Source organism: Eulemur rufifrons, chromosome 14 (assembly GCF_041146395.1).
Source record: "Eulemur rufifrons isolate Redbay chromosome 14, OSU_ERuf_1, whole genome shotgun sequence".
In the NCBI taxonomy this organism is placed as follows: domain Eukaryota; kingdom Metazoa; phylum Chordata; class Mammalia; order Primates; family Lemuridae; genus Eulemur; species Eulemur rufifrons.
The window spans coordinates 23,762,171-23,787,100 of NC_090996.1; the positions used below are offsets into that span (position 1 = coordinate 23,762,171).

Sequence of the window (24,930 nt, forward strand, 5' to 3'; positions counted from 1 at the left end):
CCTGCCTCAGCCTCCTGAGTAGCTCAGGCTGCAGGCACGTGCCACCACACCCAGCTAATTTTTCTATTTTTAGTAGAGACAGGGTCTCACTCTTGCTTGAGCTGGTCTGGAGCTCCTGAGCTCAAAGGATCCTCCCACCTTGGACTCCCAGAGTGCTAGGATTACAGGTGTGAGCCACCGAGCCTGGCCTTTTTTAAAAAAAATTTCTGTTAATTGTGGTAAAATACACATAAAATTTACAATTTTAATCATTTGAAAGTGTACCGTTCAGTGGTATTAAGTACATTGACAAGGTTGTGCAACTGTCACCACTATCCAGATCCGGAAATGTTTTGTCACCTTCGCTGGAGACTTTGTACCTATTAAACAGCCAGTCTCTGTTTCCACCTCCCCTCAGCCCCGGGCAAACAGTAACCTACCATGTGTCTCTATAGATTTGCCTATTCTGGACATTTCGGTACGTGGAATCATGCAATACGTGATCTTTGTCTGGCTTCTTTCACTTAGCATAATGTTTCCAAGGTTCGTCTATTTTGTAGCAGGTATCAGTACTTCATTGTTTTTAAGGCTGAATCATATTGCATTGTGTGGATACACCACATTTGTTTTAAATGTACTCATCCAATGCATGGACATTTGGGTTGTTGCCACCTTTTGGCGATGGGGAATAGTGCTGCTATGAACATTCATGGCAAGTTTTTATTTGAGAACCCTGTTTTCAATTCTTTTGAGTATGTACCTAGCAGTGGAATTGCAAGGTCGTATGGTTATTCTATGTTTAACGTTTTGAGGAACTGCTAAACTGTTTTCCACAGTGGCTGTGCCGTTTTATATTCCCAGCAGCAATGTAGGAGTGCTCCGGTTTTTTCCTGTCCTCTCAACTGAGGTTTTGTTGGATGCGGAGACTCAATGATGTTGCCGTTGTCATTGTCGTGATCGTGTTTTTAATACAGGGACATTCAGGAGACCCAAATGAAGTATCTTTCCGAGTGGGACCAGTGGAAACGGTACAGCAGCAAGTCTTGGAAGAGATTCCTGGAGAAGGCTCGCGAGATGACGACCCACCTGGAGCTGTGGCGGGAGGACATTCGCAGCATAGAAGGTACTGCACCCCGAATTCTGTGCAGTCTCCTCTGCGGAAGTCTCTGTGTCTGGGGAAAAAGTATAGCTTCGTTTTCATGAAGCACTAGCTGAAATCGAGCATTTCCTTTCCTCCCGTGATGAATGTGAGCAACAAAGCACGGTTAGGCTTAGTAGAACCTGTGTCTTCATCACCAGAAAAAGTCATGGATGTTTTCCTGTCCTTTCCGGCTTTGTAGTTACCTTGGAATACCTTTTACGCACAACAATACTTTGAAATGTATTAGAAAGATCGTTACTAGACTTGCCACTAGATGTTGTTATTTAATGTACCGATGAAGATGTTCACATGTTATTCTATCACAAATATGATTTTTAATATGATGATAACTCTATTGTTTGGATTTTATGCATTTAATAACATTATCTGAGATGAGGTTCATTGGCTTCACCAGACAGCCAAAGAAAGGGTGGCTGTGGCCCTGAAAATACTAAGAATCCTGACTTTCTCATAATGGTGAGAATTTGGGAGATAGTATCATGTTATCTGCTTGGGCTGCCAAGCATGTTCCCCATATTACTTGAGTTAATCCTCACAAGAACCCTCCCTATGGGAACTCACCCTCTACCTGGCTCAGAGAGATTAAGATCTTGCCCAAGTTCACTCAGCTGGAATGAGGGAGAGCCAGGGTTTGAACCCAGGCATTTAAGTTTCAGAGTCCAGGATTTTAGCCACTCTGTCCAGCTTCCTACCTTTTTAAGTGGTGGCCTTTCTGAAGATTGTCATTCAGAAAGTGGCTTGCGTGGTAGAGGATAGGTTCTCCCTGGGAACTGGGACTTTGATTTTCTCCCAGGTGCTCTGTCTCTGATTTCTTGGGCAGCTGGGTGCTCACCGGGCATGAGCGCAGGGGGGATGAGCAAGCTTCCTGCCTCTAGCAGTTGCTGAGCATTAAAGAGAGGCAAAGACTGCGGCTATCTTACATCTTCAGTCTCTGAAGATAAGTTCTGGGCCCCCATGGAGACCAAGCAGACACACTTGCTCTTCAAGGTGCTCTCTGTCCTCAGCAGTTTAATCCTTATCTAGTGGAAAGATGGTTTTCTATTTGAAAATCAATGTAATTCACCACAATAACTGAATGAAGGAGAAAAATTAGATGATCATCCCAACGATGCAGAAAAAAAGCATTGATAAAGTTCAGGTCTCATTCTTAGCAAATAAGAAATAGGTGGGACCTTTCTTAATCTGATAAAAAATATTTGCAAAAATTCTACAGCAAACATTATAATTAATGGTGAAATATTGAAAGCTTTGCCCCTGAGATTGAGAATGAGAAAAAGGTGCTAATTAGTACAGATTCTACTCAGCAGCATCTTAGAAGTTCTGACCAAGGCAACATGGTGGGGGTAAAAGGGACAATAATTGGAAAGGAAGAAATAAAATGCCATTTTTTGTTGTGGATGACATGATATATAGGTAGAAAATAAAAATGACAACTACTAGAATTAATTTAACAAGGTTAATTGTCAATTTAACAAAGTCCACTAATCGTATTTCTATATACCACCAACAGACATTTAGAAAATGAAATTTTTTAAATGATACAATTTACAGTGGTATCACAAAATGTCAGATATCTAAGAATACATCTAAAGAAAGATATGCAGTAATTCCACACAGAAAACTATAAATTATTATTGAGAAAAACTAAAGAAGACCTAAATATACCATGTTCATAGATCAGAAGGCTCAATAATATAAAAAGATGTCACTTCTCCTCAAATTGACCTATATATTTCATGTAATTGCAGTTAGAATCTCAGCAGATTGTATGTGTGTATGTGTGTGTGTGTGTGTGTGTGTGTGTGTGAAAATTAATACACTGATTCAGGCGTTTCTATATAAATGCAAAAGGCAAAGGATACCTAGGACAATCTTGAGGAAGACAAAGGTGAAAGACATATAGTACTATATATGAAGTCTTATTATAAATCTGGAATAAATAAGAAAGTCTAGTATTGGTACAAGGATAGACAAGTAGACCCATGGGACAGGGTAGAGTTAAGAAACAGATTCATATATATAAAGTCAAGTGATTTCCCCAAAAGGCAATCAGTAAATGGGGTGGAGTCTCAATCAATCAATCAATAAATGATGTGAGCCCTCCCTCACAACATTCTCAAAAGATTAATTCAAGATTGTAGATCTAGGAAGTAGAGGCTTAAAGCCAATGGTAGAAAAAATAAAATGTTTCTTCCTCCCATCGCCCACCAAGATTCCTCTGACTTCAGCTCTCTATGACTGACTGAATCTATGACACGTAGTGGGTCAATACTTCTGGTCAATGATGTCTGAATTTCTTTTTTCCAGGGAAATTTGGCACTGGAATTCAGTCCTATTTCTCCTTCTTGCGGTTCCTGGTGTTGCTGAATTTGGTGATATTTCTGATCATCTTTATTCTGGTTTTGCTCCCAATCTTGCTTACCAAATACAAGATCACCAACAGCAGCTTTGTGCTCATTCCATTCAAAGACATGGGTGAGTCCAAGGCCTGGTTTACTATGAAGCGTGTTCTTTTTGCTGTGTACCTCTCTACAATGCTTCCTTTGCTAGGAATCTTTATTCAAAGTCTTGGGTTGACTGTATTAGTCAGGATGGGCTATGTTATGCTGCAGAAACAAATGACCCCATCATACTCAGTGCTTAATAACCACAAAGGTTTATTTCTCACTCACAGCCCATGTCCATCGTGGCTTGGTGGTCTTCACTCTGGAGCCCCAGCTGATGGAGCAGCATTTGGATCACTGATAGTCACAGTGGGCAAGGACAAACCTGTGCTAGCTCCTGAAGCTTTTGCCTAGAAATGACACAGCATTTCTGCCACATCTCATTGGCCAATGCAAGTCACTTGGCCACTGCCAAGTGCATCAGGGCATTTGGGAGGAGCAATGCAGGGTAGAAAAGTAGACTATTTAGCACATATAACACAGTCTAGCCTAGTGACTTTATGTCAAGATTTTTATCTCTGATAAGTGTGATGTTCAAGGGAACCATGTATTCAACACCGGTTGTGTGCCAGACATTACGGCAAGTGCTAAACTTGAGTTTTCTTATTGGATTCTCAATACAAGTCTGATCATCTGGTGGTCCTAAGTGTTTCAGATGGGAGGATTTTTGCATGTTAGAATTATAACAGAGCTGAGCTGAAAATGGCCTTGGAGGAACTGGTTCAACTCCCTTATTTTAGCAAAGAGGAAACTAAGGCCCAGAGAAGGGGTGGTAGATTGGGTTATTTTTCCCAATTTGTCCCTCCCCTGTAATCCCGACTTTGCAGGGCCTTCCACTGTGGTTGGAGACTATTTCCTTCCCCATTGGTATTGAGCTTGACCATGAGACTCATTTTGTCTAGTGAAGTGTTAGCTAGAAATGTCTTTGTGGGGTTGGCTTGCCTGATTTTGCCCTGTGATCTGCCATGAGAAGAGCATTCCCCAGGGACCATTTCCTCTTCAGCCTGGGCCCCAGAATGAAGTCACATAGAACAGATCTCAACTGTTTAGGAGCAGGAGCTCAACTAGAAGTCTGGAGTCCATTGTTGCTCAGCCTAAATCAGTTGAATAAATTCAAACCCATGCATGAGAAAATAGATGTTTGCGGTTTTAAGTCACTGGGACTTTGAAGTGGTTTGTTACACAGCCATAGCTGTCTAATACAGAGAGGAAGTGAGTGAGTTGTTCAAGCATAAGATAGTATCACTAAAACTGGTATTCAAAAAATTTCCTGGATAATTATACATATGTAAATATATGTATTTTTAAAAATAAAACTATGTGTGTTTACACACACAGAAATATTTCTATATTAGATGTACTTAAAATGGGATAACAATTATACCAATCACATATCCCCAGACATGTACAAACATGAACCCAAAACCACAAAACACACATACAAGCAGAAAATGTTTTATACATGGATCCACACACAAAATGTATAGAAAAGGTATATATCCCCAAATATTTAGGGAGAATAGTGAAGGAAATACTAAAAATAGAAATGGAAGAAAATAGAAATAGAAGGAAATGGTACTGTATTTCACATATTGGGGTTTGGATTACACGTAGAAAATCACAAATACACAAACGTCTCCATATACAAATATACAAATATATATGACATATCCAAATACATATATATATATATACACACACACACAGTCATGCGCCACATAATGTTGTATCATTCAACAACAGACCACATATGCAACAGTAGACCTATAAGATTATAATACTGTATTTTTACTGTACCTTTCTACAATTAGCTACACAAATATGTACCATTGTGTTGCATTTGCCTGTAGTATTCAGTATAATGATATGCTGTCCAGGTTTGGAGCCCAGGAGCAATAGGCTATATACCATATAGCCTCAGTGTGTAGTTTGCTATATCATCTAGGTTTGTGTGAGCACACTCTCTGATGTTCACACAATGCTGAAATCATGTACCAACATCATTTTTTAGAACGAGTCTCCACTGTTAAGCAATGCATGACTGTACCTGCTTATATACACAAATTGTGATAACCAGACAAGTTACAGAGACTGTAAAACTGTTTCTACTGATGTTCTTGTTTTCATTTTTTGCAGATATACAATGTACAGCGTATCCAATAAGTAGCTCTGGACTCATTTACTTTTACAGTTATATCATAGACTTGCTTTCCGGCACTGTAAGTATTTAACATCACCCTTTGTTTGGACCCTCAATATACTGAAAATTGGTTGATTTAAAGATCAGTTTCCTGGATGTCCGCAGTGAGAGCCAAACACAAATATTGACACATGTACCAATAAAAGAAGTAGGATTTGTGGTTATCTCATCAGCAAAGGTAATGTCCACCCACCCCTGCTAGCATGACTGGAAACATGCTTTGTCACTTCCAGCCATTGGCCGTTCCCCAGTCCTTGCCACCTTCATACTGACCTGCAACAAAATATTTACTGAGTTCCCCCACAGAACGAAGTTTCACTGAAAATGAACCTGGATAGAATTTATCTAATTTCTCTGACACTGCAAGCCTTAACATTTTGGGGTGCTAGACTACATGGATGAAAGCTGTCTCCACTCCTCAGAAATTACACACAGAAACATGCGTAATGCACAGAGTCACGTGTACACATGTACACCATGTGCACAGGAATACGCAGATTCCCTGAAATCCTTTAAAAGTCTGTGAATCCCGGCTAAACACCCCCTGCTCTAAAATGGAATTAATTTCATTGCTCTTACGGTAGTTCTAAAAGGTTTTTTATTGTCTTCTAAAAAAATGATTTTGTGGGTGTGTTTTTAATTTTTTCATCCCGCTTTTTTCAGCAGGTAAGATTGCAGCTATGGAAGGTGGCCATCTCTGCCTTCTAGAACAGGGTTTCTCAACCTTGGCACTATTGATATTGGGGTCAGATAATTCTGTGTTGTGGGGGCTGTCCTGTGCATTGTGGGGTATCAGGCAGCATCCCTAGTCTATGACCACTGGATGCCAGTGGCACACCCCCTTCCAGTTGTGACAACCAAAAATGTTTCCAGACATTGTCAAATGTTTCCTGGAGGACAGAACTGCCCCCACTTAAGAACCACTACTGTAGATATTTATGAAATACAGATAAATAAAAGTATCTTTCTGAAAGTTACCAGTATTAAAATGCCATGTCATTGAGCTCCCACTTGTCTAAATAGATAGGTAGAAAGCCTTGAATTTGTCCGTGGCATTTGATTTTGAAAAAGTGCATTTATACACTCTGGGAGGCCGAGGCGGGTGGATCGCTCGAGGTCAGGAGTTCAAGACCAGCCTGAGCAAGAGTGAGACCCCGTCTCTACTAAAAATAGAAAGAAATTATATGGACAACTAAAATATATATATACAAAAAATTAGCCGGGCATGGTGGCGCATGCCTGTAGTCCCAGCTACTCGGGAGGCTGAGGCAGTAGGATCGCTTAAGCCCAGGAGTTTGAGGTTGCTGTGAGCTAGACTGACGCCACGGCACTCACTCTAGCCCGGGCAACAGAGTGAGACTCTGTCTCAAAAAAAAAAAAAAAAAAAAAGTGCATTTATATCTCTGAGCTCATGTTTTCTGCAAAAAAAAAAAAAAACAACTCAGAGGGATTGGTAGATAGATGTTCAAATGTTACCTATGCAAATGAGAAAAATGAAAGCTATGCAAATGTCAGCTATGCAGATGAGAAAGGAAATTCAGTGACTCACCCAAGGTCACACTGCTACTCAAAACTGGAATCAGATCCCAAAGCTGCTGTTAGCCTTCTTTCTTTAAGATTACATCTTACAAGAGAAGTTTCTGTTTGTGAACCTTGACACATCATAACCTCCTTCTTTATAAGAAAGATTTTATAGGGGACTTAACTGTACTTAATCATAAATGTTCAATAAAGTAAGCAGGATATAAAACCGCCCTGCCCAAAAGAACTCCCTGTGATGTTCTGAAGAAGGTTGTGGATCTGTGCTGTATAACACGAGAGCCACTAACTCTTGAGCGCTTGAAATGTAGCTGGTTTGGGCTGAGAAGCTGAGTTTTAATTAATTTTATTGTTATTAATTTAAATTGAAAGAGACCCAAGTAAAAGAGGGCCAGAGAAATCTAACAGGAACTTATCTTTTTAAAAGAATTAAGCCAAACTCCTTATCAAACTGGGGAATTTATTTTCCACGCCCAGTGGCCCTTTGCCCTGTAATGTTACATTATTTTGAGGGAAAGATTGATGATAACTCTGATACTGACCTGGGGCAACATAAATCAGGTTTCATCTAGTTGGACAAGTTTTTATGGCCTGTGTCCAGCTTTTAGGGGAGTTAAAGAGAATATGTAGTCTTGTGTTTCTACTTTTTCTTTTCTATTAAATAATTTACTTAATTACTCAGATAACCTAAGACTACATGGCTGTCATGAAAAATATAGAATTCATAGAGTAAAATGTGAAAGTGCCCTTCCCTGGGGGTCAGCGAACCTCCGACACCATGGTTCACAGTCTATTGGACCTTTCTCTATGCACTTACATGGTCTTGCATAATATTGCATAATATGGATTTTTCATGATCTAGCTAGTCCCCTCCTGATGGGCATTCAGATTACTTCCATTTCTTCCCTTTGTAAACAATGCTGTAGGGAACATCTGTGTATCGATTAGACGCTGTTTCTGCTTCCTATATCTGTTCTCTTCTTCACTGTTCTGGACCTTTCCTGACATTGAAGGAGATGTCCAATTGCTCCCACCACAAGAAGTCAGAGACTTTTCTCTGCTATTTTTCACAAAGGGCACCTTCGTATTGTTTTTAATAACAGCTGTATGGAGATATAATTCACATACATACCATACAATTCACCCATTTAAAATGTACAATATAGTGGTTTTTAGTATATTCAGAGTGGTGCAACCATCACCACAGTCGATTTTAGAACCTTTTCGTCACCTCTGGAAGAAACCCCGTATTGTTTAGCTGTTACTTCCTGGTCTCCCTCATCAGCACTAAGGAACTGTTAATCTCCTTTCTGTCTCTTAAAGGTCTGTTTATTTTTTTTGTATTTATTTTTTTAGAGACAGAGGTCTTACTTTTGCTCAGGCTGGTCTCAAACTCCTGAGCTCAAAGGCTCCTCCCGCCTCGGCCTCCCAGAGTGCTAGGATTATAGGCGTGAGCGACCGCGCCCGGCCCTCCAGAACTTCATCTTGCAAATCTGAAACTCTATACCCGTTAAACAACTCTCCTTTTTCCCCTCCCCACGTCCCCTGGCAACCACCATTCTATAATACTTTCTGTCTATGAGTTTGACTACTTTAGATACCTCATGTAAGTGGAATCTTACAGTATTCGCCTTTTTGTGACCCGTTTATTTCACTTAGCATAATGTCCTTAAGATTCATCCATGTTGTAGCATGTGACAGGATCTCCTTTTATAAGGCTGAATTATATGCCATTGTATGTATAGACCACATTTTGTTCAAAGCTATGAAGACTTAGCCCTCTGTTTTCTTCTAAGCATTTTACAGCTTTGCCTCTTACATTTAGGTTTTTGATCCACGTTGTTAATTTTTTTGGCTATGATGTGAGGTTGGGGCCTAGCTTCATTCTTTTACATGTGTCTATCCAGTTGTCTCAGTATAATTTGCTGAAGACTATTTTTTCTCCTTATCAAAAATCAATTGACAGCTGGGCGTGGTGGCACATGCCTGTAATCCTAGCACTCTGGGAGGCAGAGACGGGAGGATCGCTTGAGATCAGGAGTTCAAGACCAGCCTGAGCAAGAGTGAGACTCCGTCTCTCCTAAAAATAGAAAAAATTAGCCGAGCATGGTGGCGCATGCCTGTAGTCCCAGCTACTCTGGAGGTTGAGGCAGGAGGATGGTTTGAGCCCAGGAGTTTGAGGTTGCTGTGAGCTGTGAGGATGCCAGGCACTCTAGCCTGGGTGACAGAGTGAGACTCTGTCTCAAAAAAAAAAAAAAATCAATTGACTATAGACGTATTGATTTATTTCTGGACTCAGTCCTATTCCATTGATGCATATGTCTATTCTTATGCCAGGGCTACACATCTTGATTACTGTTACTTTGTAGTAACTTTTGAAGTGGGGACATGTGTGCCTTCCAACTTTGTTCTTTTTCAAAGTTGTTCTGGCTATTCTGGGTCTCTTGCAATTCCATATGAATTTTAGGATCAGCTCTTCAGTTCCTACCAAGAAGCCAGCTGGGATTCTGATAGGGATTAGGTTGAATCTGTAGATCAGTGTTGGGAGTATTGCAGTGGATCTCCTGATCCACAAACATGGGATGTTTTCCCATTTATTTCAATCTTCTTTAATTTTTTCCACAATGTTTTATAGTTTTCAGGGTATAAGATTTGTACGTCTTTTGTTAAATTCACTCCTAAATGTTTTATTCTTTTTGATGCTATGGCACATGGAATTTTGTTCTTAATTTCAGTTGTTACTTGTGCATTTTCAATGCTAAGGTTTCATCAGTCCTTTATTTCCCAAACACTAACAGAGTACCCCGTATACCTCTGGGGATTCGGGAATGAAATAAGGACACTGAGGCACGGACTATTCTTCTGGTTCCCTACAGTGAGCTCACCAGTCTGACCTCATGCCCTTGGCTTCATTTCAGGGTTTCTTGGAGGGGACCAGCCTCTTTTATGGACATTACACCATTGACGGGGTGAAATTTCAGAACTTCACCTATGATCTTCCCCTGGCTTACTTGTTAAGCACAATTGCCTACCTGGCCCTGAGCCTTCTTTGGATAGTGAAAAGGTAAAGTTTTATCTTGTCAATTGCGTTTTCTCTGAATTGCCTTTGAGGGCTGGAGTCTGTGAGCTCTAAGCTCTGGGAGCCTTTGCCCAGAGGACCAGTGGAGTCCAAGGGTGGGCTCTGTGGGGAAAGGTTTCTGAGTATGTTGGCAGCTGAGGAAACCTGGAGGAAATGGAAGCTGGGATTTGGGAGCTGGAGTAGCAGCCTGGAGTTCTTCATTCAGTCATTATTGAACACATCTGGCAATCCCACCAGCACCTGCACACACCTTACCTTTGCTTTGGTATGTGTGTTAACTAGGTCTCTACTGGGTTGTAAGTGGCAGAAATCCAATTCCCTTCTTTGGATCTTAGCTTCCTTATCTGTAAAATATAGGTTTGGTCTAAATCAGAGATGTTCAGTTGGGCACAGTGGCTCATGCCTATAATCCCAGCATTTTGGGAGACTGAGGCAGGAGGATCACTAGAGGTCAGGAGTTTGAGACCAGCCTGGGCAACATAGTGAGACCCCCATCTTTACAAAAAATTTAAAAATTAGCTGGGTATGTGGTATACACCTGGTATCTCAGCTACTTAGAAGGCTGAGGCAGGAGGACTGCTTGAGCCCAGCAGTTCGAGGCTGCAGTGAGCTGTGATCACACCACTGCACTCCAGCCTGAGCAACAGATCGAGACCCTGTCTCAAAAAAATAAATACATAAATCAGAGGTTTTCAACTGGGATGGATCACCCCGAGCTTTATAAAATGGTGTATTTCTGCACCCCACAGGAGACCTACTGAATTGAAAATCTCAGAGTATGAAACCACTTTGGGAATCTGCATTTTGGGAAAACACCCCAGGTGGTTCTGATATAAAATCCTTGTTGTGACCCTTTGGCAGAATGACTGATTGCAATAATTGCTTCTGCTTCTATTGTCTCCATGCCTCGGCACCAAGAAATCCTAAAAATAAACTATTTCATCTACAGAGGACTGTGTGTAGCATTTGGTATTTTTATATCAAGTGTCAGGGTGTTTTTTCCATGAAAGCATTTGAATGAATAAAAATGATGAAATGTGCTACAGAGTTTTATGTGACCTAAACAGGTGCTCACTAAATATTCATTTAATTTACTGTCTACATCATCTATTCATTCATTTATCCCTCAGTGGCGTATTGGCCATAGTATGGTCCAGGCATTCGGTATATAAAGATGGCAAGACAGCCAGGGTACCTGTCCTCAGGGAATTTAAAATTTAGTCAGAGTAAGGGGCTACAAGCAGTAAATAGATAAATAAGATAATTTCAGATTAGGGGCATTGCTGTGATGGAAATAAAAGGAACTGACTTGAACGGGGGGTGTTGCAACTTTAGATGGGGAGCTAGGAATCGTAGAGGCGATATTTGCCCTGAAACCTGAAGGATGGAAGGAAAGCAGCCACAGGAAGAGTCAGGAGAAGATCCATCCCTGGGATGGGAACCAGCAAGTGCAAAGGCCCTGAGGCAGGAACAGGGATTTGCATATTTGTGGGACAGGAGAGCCAGTATAGTTACTGGGAGGAGAGACAGCAGAGCTGGCACATACGGGATCTCTAGGCTATATTAAGGAGTTTGGATTTTATTCCATTTGTGATAGAAGCTATTAGATGCATGAAAGGAAATGATTTTCCATCTCATTTCCAGGAAATGAGATACCTGGTTAGCTGCCACGTGTATTTAGAATGGTCCGAGTCGACCATGTCAGAATGGGCTGAACATGCAGCCGTGTCTGACTTTTAAAATTTTAGACAAAGCCAATTCATAGGCCCCTATTTTGCTGTTGTTCTTATAAGAAGGATGATTGTGTTTTGGAGTCAGGTCAGTGGAAGGGTTCAAAATCAACCTGATTCGGAGTGAGGAGCACTTCCAGAGTTACTGCAACAAGATCTTTGCCGGCTGGGACTTCTGCATCACCAACCGCAGCACGGCTGATCTGAAGCACAGCAGCTTGCGGTACGAGCTCCGGGTAAGTGCTGCTGGGTGTTCCCTGGGCAGGGTCCCCATGCCAAGATCTTGCCTTGGGAGGCTGAGTTTGCAGCTCGCAGAGGATCTAGGGTGGGGGCCAGGCTGTCCCTGGTGCTTAGCAAGTTTCCCTGTGTAGTTTTCAAGAGCTTTTTGCAGCCAGCAGCTTACTGGGATTGATCACCTTGAACCCAAGCAGGGGCACTGGTGAACTGGGGCGGGGAAGGGAGACGCAGACACACAGTGGCTGGGAGGAGATTGTGTCTCCCCTCCCACCAACCATCTAAGGGCCTAAGGAGGGAATGTTATGATGATAGGGTGGAGTGAAGAGTATATGAAAAAGTGCAAGAAAATTTCCAAATTAATAAAGAGAGGAGTAATGAACAGCACCTGGATCAAAGCCATCAAAGAGAAGGAGGAGACCAAGACAGGAGGATCACTTGAGGCCAGGAGTTCAAGACCAGCCTGAGCAAGAGTGAGACCCCCGTCTCTACAAAAAATAGAAAAATTAGCTGGGTGGGTGGTACACACCTGTAGTCTCAGCTACTTGGGAGGCTGAGGCAGGAGGATCGCTTGAGCCCAGGAGTTTGAGATTGTAGTGAGCTATGATGGCACCACTGTACTCTAGACTGGGCAAAAGAGCAAGACCCTGTCTCAAAAAAAAAAAAAAGAAAGAAAGAAAAGGAGGAGGAGCCATGTAAATCAAAATCTTAATAAAGTAAGGAGGAAGGAATAAAATCAAATGTATTATTTCTTACACGAAATATGAACAGGTTGAATTTTCCTCTTAAAATGAGACTACCATATTGGGTTAAAAGAAAAAATAACAACACCTACTTACTTGCTGTTTAAAAAAAATGACACATACTATATATAGGTAATACCATGAATAGATTACAGTTCTGTTTTCACATTTATTGCAAAGCCTGATTGCAGGCTCAAATAGGAGGCTCTGCCTTGTCTTAGGCCGTTAGTAGACATAAAAACGGGCCAGGCTTAGTCTGGGAAGGTATCTCGGGGGAGATGAATGTTTAAGGAAGTTTTAAAGATGGGACAGGGTGGGTATAATGAACCAAAAATTCCATTCCTGAATATTTCTTCGTGCCCAGTGCTCACAGATGAGTCTTCTTTGTTCCTCAGGCAGATCTGGAGGAAGAAAGAATACGGCAGAAAATAGCGGAAAGGACCTCAGAAGAAACGATTCGCATTTATTCTTTGAGGCTGTTTTTGAACTGTATCGTTCTGGCTGTTTTGGTGGTGTGCTTTTATGCCATCTATATAGCAACTATCTTCTCCCAAGAACACATGAAAAAAGTGAGTACTCCTCGAGAGTCAATCGAACTTGTACCTGGTTGGGCATTATGCTAAGCGCACTGCAAACCTGTGCGGTAAATACTGGCATCGTTTCTGTTTTATGTATGGGGATATAAGTTTGGCTAATATGACCAAGAACTGAATGATCAGAGGTGATCAATTTGCACTTTTAAGAGAAATTTTAAAAAGCATCTAAAATAGAGTGATGGAGATACCTACTGCTCCTTGAATTTACAATATTTAAATCTAGGCTGGATTGCCTGGGTTTTATCCCTGACACCTCTACTTACTAGCTGGGGCCTCAGTTTACCTAAAATAGCATTGGTTTTGAAAATCCAAGTTGGTGTAGTGGCTCTGCTTCCTGAAATCAGCCATCAGGGGCCCAGGTTCCAGCCATCTAGTGGCTCTGCTGCCTGTAGGGTGTGGCCCTCTTCTGTGTGGTACAAGGTAGCTCCCCATCAGTCTCCATTCTAGCCAGTGGGAAGGAAGTGAAGGGGCTGGGGTGGGTACATCTCTTCCCTTGAAGGTCATGACCTGGAGGTCGCACTTAAACTCATATCCCCTGTGGCCAAAATTTAGTCACATGGCTGTACCTACCAACATGGGAGGCCAGGACATTTCCTTTATTTTTTTTTTAAGAGATAGGGTCTCACTGTATCATCCAGGCTGGAATGCAGTGGCATGATCATAGCTCACTGCAGCCTCCAACTCCTGGGCTGACGCAGTCCTCCCACCTCAGCCTCCGGAGTCACTGAAATTACACGTGTACGCCACCACACCCAGCACTAACACTCCCAGCTGATTATTTAAATTTTTTGTAGAGACGAGGTCTCACTATGTCACCCAGGCTGGTCTCCAATTCTCAAGCAGTCCTCCTGCCTTGGCTGCCCAAAGTGCTCGGCAGGACATTTACTTTTGATTCTGGATAGCTATATATGTGGCTAAATAATCTGTTACTATGAAATAAGGAGAGAATGGCTATTCCATCAGTACTACATCCTTGAAAAGACTTTAAACTGCCCATTTATGCAGACTATGTGGATTTATACGTCACCTTAATAAATCCAATAGAGCTCATTTCCCTTCCAGCATGGTATCAAACCTCTGTTTGAACACTTAAGAAGGAGATGGCTTATGTTAACAGGCCATGTCGAATGACAAATACATTTTGTTTGTTTGCCAAACATGCATAGTTGAGTTCTTTTCAGTTTAATTCATTTGTGTTGTAATTTATTATACTCCTGAACAGTTTTTTTTTTTTTTTTTTTTTATCTTTGTAGGAGATTGACAAGATGGTTTTTGGAGAGAACCTCTTGATACTGTACCTACCGTCTATTGTGATCACACTGGCCAATTTTATCACCCCAGTGATTTTTGCCAAGATCATCCACTATGAGGATTATTCCCCAGGCTTTGAGATCCGGCTGACAATCCTTAGGTAATGCCTAATTTAAGGACGGCTGGCATGCCAAGCAGACCACTGATTGTCCATTCCCTTGCCCATGGCAGACATTACTAATCAATTGTGGCATATGTTGCTGCTGAGCCAAGAATCCTCTTGAACCTTTGGACAGCCCCCATGAATGAATCAGAGTTTGTACAAGCAGTGAAATCTCTGACTTGAGAGAATGCTCATCGGTATTATATTTTTTGGTCCATGTATTAGCACATTGACAGCTGAGGATGCAGGCTGGGGCCCTAGGAGGAGGTGTTGCTCTGAACCTGTCGTGAATGACAGGTATAAGGCAGACAGTGTCCAGGGCACTACCACAAATAAATGAAGAGGACCAGTGAGGACTGTGTGGAACTTGAGAGTTTTCTTTCTGCTTCCCAAATGCCTGAGTTTATGTTTACATCTTATTTTTTAAAACTTTTTATTTTGGAAATTTTCAAGCCGAACGAATAGTATAACAAACTTCCAAGTGCCCATCACTTAGTGTCAACCATTCCCAACATTTTGCTAATCTTGTTTCATCTGTGCCTCCCCCACTTTTGCTGGATTATTTTAAGCAAATCTCAGGCAACAAGTCATTTCACCTGTAAATACTTCAGTATATCTGTATGTGATGAGGACCTCTTTTTTTATTTTTAATTTTTATTTATTTATTTATTTTTGAGGCAGAGTCTCACTCTGTTGCCCGGGCTAGAGTGCCGTGGTGTCAGCCTAGCTCACAGCAACCACAAACTCCTGGGCTCAAGCTATCCTCCTGCCTCAGCCTCCCAAGTAGCTGGGACTGCAGGTGCACACCAGCACGCCCCACTAATTCTTTCTATTCTTAGTAGAGAGGGGGTCTTGCTCTTTCTCAGGCTGGTCTTGAACTCCAGACCTCAAGCAATCCTCCCACCCCAGCCTCCCACAGTGCTAGGATTACAGGCGTGAGCCACCACACTCGGCCCTTTTTTTTTTTTTTAATAAATATAACCATCATCACACGTAATAAAATTGAGTCAGTCTCCCTGGTGGGATTGCAGATGGCTTTCTGTGGTTGATTTGTTCAAATCAGGATCCAAATTGGGTCCACCTGCTGTGTTTGGTTGTTATGTTACCTAAATCCCTTTTATTCTTGTAAGAGTGTCCCCTCCCCTTTTGTTGTGCTATTGGTTTGTGAGAGAAACTGTGTCATTTGTCCTGTAGGATGTCTCCTATTCTGGATTTATTTCACTGTTTTCTTGGGGGTGTGTTTTTATGGGCTTTTATGGGTTGTTCTTCTAAACCCATAGTTGCTGTGAACTACTGTGCAGATTCCGTTTTCCTTAGCTTCCGTTTCAGTTTTCAGTTTTATGGAAACCTCATCAACGGTGTGATGTCCTGTTTCTTGTATCCCATCTGGAGGTCACAGCAGGTGGTGCAGGCTTAATAATGAGAGGGAGCAGATGGTTGGGAGTTAAGCTTTTTCCCTCATTTTTTAATGGTTCTATTTAATTTAATTTTTTATTACAAAACAAACAATAGAAAAGCGTCTTTTAAAAAAAAAAACCAGCAACGACTTGCCCTCTCTGCCCTCCTCCCTTGAATCCACGGGAACAGCCAGTGTGCGTTCTCCGCACAGTTCCTGATGTTCGTGCCAACGTTCGCACACGTTTAGTTTCCTTCTAAAAATAGCATCATACCTACGTGATACTCTGCACATACTTTTTCTCACTTCTCAATATATCAGATGTCCCTCAGTGCTGATACATAAAAGATTCAATTTGTTGTTTTTAGGAATGAGTAATATTCTGTAGTGTAACTATATCACCATGGCACTAGGAGTTCCTAGTTTTCTGATCTTTCTTAAAAATTGCAGTAAAATATATATAACATGCTTTTAACCATTTTAAGGGTACAATTCAGTGGCATGCAGTTGTGCAAGAAACCCTACCATCATCTCTAGTGCTTTTTCACCAAACTCTGAACGCACTTGTGGGTTTGATTTTAAGACAGGCAGCTTCTGCATTCCCGAGCCCCAGTTCCTAGGGGCCAGCCTGCCCTGAGGCCTCCTGTTTCCATCCTCTGTCCTCTTTCTCTTCCCCGAAGGTGTGTCTTTATGCGGCTGGCCACCATCTGTGTGCTGGTGTTCACACTGGGCTCCAAGATCACGTCCTGTGATAACGGCACGTGTGAACTCTGTGGCTACAACCAGAAACTCTACCCGGTGAGCTGCAGGGCTGGGGGTGTCTGGCTGGGCGGGTCATTCTGGAGGACAGTGTCACGGTCAAGAGAACAGCTATGCATGAAGCAGAGTCGGGCACCATGCCAGGCACTTTAAAGGGCTTGGAAACTAGAGTCTGCCTGGAAGCTCAGAGGCACGTCAGTCAGCTGATGCCTGGAGCAGCAGGATCTGGAGACGGAAAGGGAATTGCAAGGCGACTGGGAGCTTTCTCTGCCTCAGGTAGGGTCTCTCAGTTTCCCTCGCTCTCTTTGGTTGCAGTGCTGGGAGACCCAAGTTGGGCAGGAAATGTACAAGCTGATGATCTTCGATTTCATCATCATCTTGGCTGTGACACTCTTTGTGGATTTTCCCAGAAAGTAAGTGTGGGGGTGTCCCTTTGATACCTTACCCTCTCCCACACACAACCGGAGACTCCTGTTGCAGGCCTCCCCAGAAAGTGCAGGATGACTCCACGGCCCCGGAAACCACGAACAACTGGTGACTTGGAGACAGCTCCAGGCTGTCAACCTCAGGGTCCATTAGTTGCCCGTCTAAAGGCGGCAGGGAGAGTCGAAATAGCACCACGTGCCGGGAGGCTTTGCTGGGGATGACCTTCCGCCATGAGCACAGCCATGGGCACTGTCACTGTAGGCCCTCCAGGTGGCAGTAGACACCACGTCTCCCTGCACCTTGCTGGTCATGCAAATTCGGGCAAGTTATTTAAGCTCTGTGCCTATTTTCTCACCTATAAATGGGGATAGTAGCAGAACCCACCTCATAGCCTTGTTGTGAGGATTACATGAGACAATGAATGCAGATAAAAGCACCGAGAACACTCCATAGGACAGAACCCAACAACACACACACTGTCACCCTCTGATTACCATTCCTGAGTGGTCACTTCTGCTGTCGTTCCCTGCGTCTCCTTGAGTCTTAAGTGAGACTGTTCACTTAGCCCTGTTTTCCCCATGGACAGACAGATAATTGAGGCAGAAGACAGAAGGCCTGTGAGTCCTTAAAAATAAACATTAAAAAACTGTTCTTTTAAAAAATACAAATATGATATGAATATGAACTTATTTTAAAATTTAAAATATGTAGAATTTAAATAAATACTGAAGTTTGGAGAACAGTGGATATTCTCATTTCTGACCATATCCCCTAATTCCTCAATGCCACTCCTTGGGGTAGATCCACAGTCCTTAAAATTAAAAACATTTACATAAGTACACGTGTAAGCAAAGACCGCCTTATTGCAAGTGTTCTTCCTGTCCTTGCCCCCCTGCACGGGATCAACAGCACATCCGCACTGGTCTGCGGCTTACTTTTTTTTCCCCTCCTCTACAAACAAAATATCACGAATAACTTTTCATGTCAGGACACAGGGATCTTCGTCATGCATTTTAAAGACTGAATAATGTTTCACTGTATACCTGGCTTATTGTGTTTTACCAATGTAGCCCCTACCGATGGGTATTCAGGTTGCTGCTAGTATAATAGTTTTGCTAATCCGTGCCAATGCTGCAGTGAACAACTGTGTATGTTTATCTTGGGGCCCCTGGTCCTGGGATTTCTGTAGGAAGCTTCTAGGACTCTGGGAGGTGGCACTGCTAGGTGGTAGGGTCCTCATAAGCCATGTTCTAGGTGGATACATGGTACTTTTTGTGCTAAGCAGGAAGCCAGGATGCCAGGGTACAGAGGCTTCCCTTGTCTTGTATTCTCCCCACAACCCTGCGAAGTGGGCTGTATTACAATCCTGCCCTCCACGTTCCAGATGAGAAAATGGGGCTCAGGGAAGTCGAGGAGCCTGTGTTGATTTGGGTGCTGGGTTGTGGATCTGAAACTTGGACTCTTTTTTTTTTTTTTTTTTTTTGAGACAGAGTAGAGTGAGTGCCATGGCGTCAGCCTAGCTCACAGCAACCTCAAACTCCTGGGCTTAAACGATCCTACTGCCTCAGCCTCCCGAGTAGCTGGGACTACAGGCATGTGTCTCCATGCCCGGCTAATTTTTTCTATATATATTTTTAGTTGGCCGGATAATTTCTTTCTATTTTTAGTAGAGATGGCGGGGGGGGGGGGGGGCGGGGGGGCTCGCTCTTGCTCAGGCTGGTCTCGAACTCCTGACCTCGAGTGATCCACCTGCCTCGGCCTCCCAGAGTGCTAGGATTACAGGCGTGAGCCACCGTGCCCGGCCTGGACTCTTATTCCAGAGTTCACTATAGTCCACATCTGTTAGACATGGAACTAACCAGTTTTCATGGGAAATACGCATGGAAATGGCCCTGATTTTGTGGATGTGGTTCTGTGGCCGTGGCAGACACCGGCAGCCCAGGTAAGAAATTGTCTGGTTTGTTTCCAGGCTGCTAGTGACCTACTGTTCCTCGTGGAAGCTGATTCAGTGCTGGGGGCAGCAGGAGTTTGCCATTCCTGACAACGTCCTGGGCATTGTTTATGGGCAAACCATTTGCTGGATCGGAGCCTTTTTCTCACCCCTTCTTCCTGCGATTGCAACCTTGAAATTCATTATCATCTTTTATGTGAAAGAGGTAAGGACAAGTAGGGTGGGGGCATACCCTGGACCATTCTTGACCCTCCAAGGCACTTATGTATCTGGAGCCCACCCTGCATCCCGTGAGACGTGTCAAAATTGCATCCCTTGTTTAAAATGTATTTTTATTCTGGAAAAAGACTTTTAATGGATTTTTCACATTTTTATAATTTTGGGAGTTTTATCAAGAATTGTTTTGATCCTGTGATATAAATTTTTTATGTAATTTTCTAATACTTAAGCTGCAGTGACATTTAATGAAACGTTTATTAATTTCTTTTTTTTTTTTTTTTATTTTGAGACAGAGTCTCGCTTTGTTGCCCAGGCTAGAGTGAGTGCCGTGGCGTCAGCTTAGCTCACAGCAACCTCAAACTCCTGGGCTCAAGCGATCCTCCTGCCTCAGCCTCCCGAGTAGCTGGGACTACAGGCATGCGCCACCATGCCCGGCTAATTTTTTTTTTTTTTCTATATATATTTTAGTTGGCCAGATAATTTCTTTCTATTTTTAGTAGAGACGGGGTCTCCCTCTTGCTCAGGCTGGTCTCGAACTCCTGACCTTGAGCGATCCACCCGCCTTGGCCTCCCAGAGTGCTAGGATTACAGGCGTGAGCCACCGTGCCCGACCCGTTTATTAATTTCTATATCATAATTTTCTGCTTGGATTTTGCAGCCAATGCATTTATTTTCAGGTCTCAATGATTTGTGCAGGCCCTTGACAGCTCACAGTCCCTAGGCATTGTGCCAGAACTAAGTGCTCAATGGATGAAGTGGCCTTGCAGATGGCTGGCTCATCTGGGCTTATTAACCTAAGTTCTTTTTTCTTTATTATAGGAGAAATACATGCTCATTATTAAACATGTAAATAATGCAGATATGTATACAGTAACTTCTATCCCTTCTTCCAGAGGTACCCTCTGTTAACAAGCCCAACATTTATTGGTTACGTATTATGCCAAGCCCTGAGAATTCAAAAATGAAAATAATAATAATGTTAATAATCACGATGGCAATAATAGCAGATAATAATACCATGTTCCTCCACTCTACTCCCACTTTACATAGATTATCATGCAGTGTGTACACCGACCCTGTGAAGTAGGTCCCATATTTTATAAATTAGGAAGCTGAAGTTCAGAGAGGTTAAGTAACTGGTGCAAGATCACACAGCTTAAAAGTGACTCCTAGGAATTGAACCCAGGTTTATCTCAGTCCAGAGCCTAACCTCTTAACCCAGTAAGCAGGGACTTGAATTGGACCAAACGTTTTACCTAGATGTTTTGGCCTTTGACAAATGTTCTGATGCTTTCATTTGGAAACCTCAATTGGCTGAAATCATCAAAGGAGAGATGGATGTAAGAAAGCTCATAGGAACTTTTTCTCCCCCTTTCCAGAAAATATTGGTTAGCTTGTGGTCTCCCAGTGTTTATCGGAATAAAGACAGCATGAGCTGATGAAACATATCACTGGGGCACCAGGGCTCATTTGGGACACTCACCCCAGGCCTGTCTGGCCAGCTGCCCCAAAGCAGGGCACCAGTGTCCCTGGTACGCAGTGTCTTTTGCCCCCCAAAATGTTCTGGCTCCTGCTAAATTCAGAAGAGCTTGGTGCCCCCACCCAGTAATACAGCTTTTTAAAATATTGAGAAATTGGATGCTGTTCCTGTCCTCTTCCCCTCCTCCCCACTTGATATTCCCTTCACATCTTCTTTCCTGCAGTGGAAATACATATATTTTTTATTTTTAAAAAAATTTTTTGAGACAGTATTGCTCGGTAGCCTGGGCTAGAGTGCAATAGTGTTATCATAGCTCACTGCAACCTCAAACTCCAGGGCTCAGGCGATCCTCCTGCCTCAGCCTCCTGAGTAGCTGGGACTGCAGGCATGTACCACCATGCCCGGCTAATTTTTTTAAAAAATTTTTTGTAGAGACAGGGTCTTGTTATATTGTCCAGGCTGCTCTTGAATTCCTGGCTTCAAGCAATCCTCCTTCCTCCTCAAAGTGCTGGGATTACAGGCGTGAGCCACTGTGCCCCTCCTGGTGTATTTTAACCTTTAACTTTAACCTAATGAGTCCCCACTGAGAGCTGTTTAGGTTGTTTCCACTTACTCCCTGTTATCAATGACCGCAGCAGGAAACATCCTCACACATGTGTTTTGGCCCATTTTCCCCTTTATTTCATCATCATGAATTCCCCAAAGTTGGAGTCTGGATTAAACATTTTTTCATTTTGATGTACATGGCTGGACTACCCTCTAGAAAGGTTAGACCAATTTCCGTCCCCACTGGAATGCCTGAATATGCTGATTTCGCCTCATGGAAGCTGCACTCACTGATCCTAACTTTTTCTTTCCTTTTCTTCCCTTAGTTGAGTCTTCTTTATACCTGCAGACCCTCACCCAGGCAGTTCAGAGCATCCAATTCTAATTTCTTCTTCCTGTTGGTATTGCTGATTGGGCTGTGTTTGGCAATAATACCTCTGACAATCAGCATGTCACGGTAAATATGACTTTGTTTTCTAGAACATTTCCTGGCTTCGTGATGTGTTCCTCTTTTATGTTAAAAGGTCCATTCCATGTTTTATTGGCTTTTCCCATGGTGTTCTACCTGCAGCATCCCTTCCTCTAAAGCCTGTGGGCCATTCACCAACTTCAACACCACCTGGGAGGTCATCCCCAGGACAGTGAGCACCTTCCCCAGCTCGCTGCAGTCCTTGGTCCACGGCATCACATCGGAAGCCTTCGCGGTTCCTTTCTTCATGATCATCTGGTGAGTGAAAACCAGGTGGACCCTGGCAAATATTTTCCTCTGAGGCACATGGGCTCCTTTCACTGGGAAATTGAGGACCCTCCTAAACTTGACAAGTTACTATGCTTCTCCAAGCCTCACTTTCCCATCTCTAAAATAGGCATAATAATGGTCACCCTTTCAGAGGGTCTTTGAGCATATTCAGAAAGATCACACGTGCAAGGCACTTAGCCCAATGCCTGGCTTATAAAAGCCCAGTAAACGTTGCCCATTATTAACACTACTGATTATTCACAAAATCGCGTGCTCTTTGAAAAGGAACAGATTACTGGACAGAGAGATGACCACCAGATTAGGAGCATGGGCATGAACCCCCGCTCTACCACTGACAAGCCATGAGTACTGGAATTGATCGCACCTTACCTGTACGAACTCATGACATCATCACAGATACCCTATGACGTGGATGCTACTACAGTAAAACCCCACCATAGGGCACGTAAGCCAGAAAAAAATCACTCGTAAAAAGGCAGGGTACTTTTGATGAGAGTAATAAAATGACTTGGGGAGCTGTGCAAAGAGCGAGCCTGGAATTCACAAGATCCGGGGTTCCAGTGGCTCCCCGCTAATTGGTTCACCCCAGCTATGGCTTGGCTGGCGCCACCTGGTGGCAGTTATCTGCTCTGACTTCGATGTCTTTGGAGGCCGTTCCTCTGTGGCTAGCAGGCACTTCCAGGAGAATGCTGTGGATATCAGTGATTCCAGGACTTCCTGGTTACTTGGCTCTCATTTCATCAGCCCTGTGCGGCCAGATTGGACAGGAAACCCACCCCCCTTCATTAAATGAGGTTGCCTGCTGTTTTTCTGGGGGGCTTGCCCTCACTCCACTAGCCCCCCTCGCCAAAGATGATAACTTTGACCACCCCCATGTGAGATCCAGGCCTGCAAAGAAGACAGGAACCAGTTGTTAATTGCTTTTAATCAAAATTATATTACCTCAAGCTTGCAATCACTGCATTTTATTACATTTTCCCCGTTTTACAGATGAGGAAACAAGCCAGAGAGCTTCCACAGTGATCGCATGTTAATTACACGCCCAGCCGACTTTCTGGACCATCTGCTTCTCTCTGCCTCTCATTCTGCATTCTCCATCAACAACTTTTAATATTGACCCCAAACCAAGGCATACATCAGACTCTGCTGCCACTGACAAAAAAAACTCCGCTGGCTCTTTCTCATACTCTCTGCTTGGGAGAGATGAGTGTTTTCTTTCTTTTTTTCTTTTCCTAACAAAAGTGAAAACAGTCCAAGCAAAATGTGTTAGGTTGTTTTTTTTCTAGTGGCCTTCAAATGATCCAGACTCCTTCATGACCTGTCCATCTTGTGTTGCAGCCTCGTTATGTTTTACTTCATTGCCTTGGCCGGAGCACACAAACGGGTGGTTGACCAGCTCCGAGAGCAGCTGTCCCTGGTAAGGAAGCATAGGCCCAGAGGTCATGGCCGGACACCATATGAGAAGTGATGCTTTTTCCAGGGAGGGAGTGGCATTGCTGTGGCACCCTCTCACACCTCCTCCCCAAAGTCTGCCTTCAGGCTTGGCCACCTGCAGCCTCATTCATTCACTGACTCATCCATCTCTCCAACATATATATTGAGCACCCACTCTGTTGTGCTCTGTATGGTGGTGGGTGCTGGGGTGCACTGGTGACGAGAGAGACAAAACTGCTAGGTAGTTAAAGAAATAAGATAAATTCCGATAACCATCACTGCTATGAGGATAATGAAAACAAGGCAGAGTGACGAGGGGGCCATCTGCTACTGTGGATGACGGCCGCAGAAGGCCTCTTTGAGGAGCCAATTACGAGATCCTAATTAGGGATGAGAGTAATAAGCTAGGCACTTCTGGAGCCAGGAGGAAGGGAGAGGTGGTGAGGGATAGGAAGAAGCTGTAATATCAGCCAGAGTCATAGCAGAACCTGAGGGCTCCGGGAAGAAGTTTGGGTTTTACTCTGAGTGTGACGGGAAGCCACTGGAGGGTGTTAAGTAGAAGTGTAATGTGCATTTTTTTTAAAAAGCATCAGCTGCTGTGTGGACAAGGGGCTGTGGAAGGGACACAAAATAAAAGAGGCAGACCAGATCAGAAGCCATTACAATAGTCCAGTAGTTAGAATCCCTACTCTGAGCCTGGTAGGTAATTACGATATTTGTTTCAAATATATTAAGTATGCTTTCAACCTCATTTCTTTTTTTAGGAAAGTCGTGACAAGCGCTACCTAATCCAGAAACTCACCGAAGCACAAAGGGACATAAGGAACCAACCAGCATAG

At 43.1% G+C, this 24,930-nt stretch overlaps 1 protein-coding gene across 1 annotated transcript; it reads left to right on the top strand.

The window, feature by feature from the left end:
- Window positions 1–957: 957 nt before the first annotated feature.
- On the top strand, window positions 958–24,930 carry TMC7 (transmembrane channel like 7). The gene is made up of 14 exons (XM_069486015.1): window positions 958–1,102; window positions 3,449–3,616; window positions 5,722–5,804; window positions 10,243–10,388; window positions 12,222–12,369; window positions 13,506–13,679; window positions 14,960–15,117; window positions 17,197–17,314; window positions 17,591–17,688; window positions 19,671–19,857; window positions 22,224–22,354; window positions 22,469–22,624; window positions 23,996–24,074; window positions 24,856–24,930. The coding sequence occupies exons 1-14, from the start codon at window positions 973–975 to the stop codon at window positions 24,928–24,930; spliced, it is 1,851 nt and encodes a 616-aa protein (XP_069342116.1). The 5' UTR covers window positions 958–972.

Excerpts from the sequence above, each read along its gene's own strand:
- TMC7 (XM_069486015.1), top strand. The coding sequence starts at position 973 with ATGAAGTATCTTTCCGAGTGGGACCAGTGGAAACGGTACAGCAGCAAG. Across the intron at positions 5,805-10,242 it reads TAGACTTGCTTTCCGGCACT|GGTTTCTTGGAGGGGACCAG; the intron begins GTAAGTATTTAA and ends GCTTCATTTCAG. Across the intron at positions 22,625-23,995 it reads CCTTTCTTCATGATCATCTG|CCTCGTTATGTTTTACTTCA; the intron begins GTGAGTGAAAAC and ends CTTGTGTTGCAG.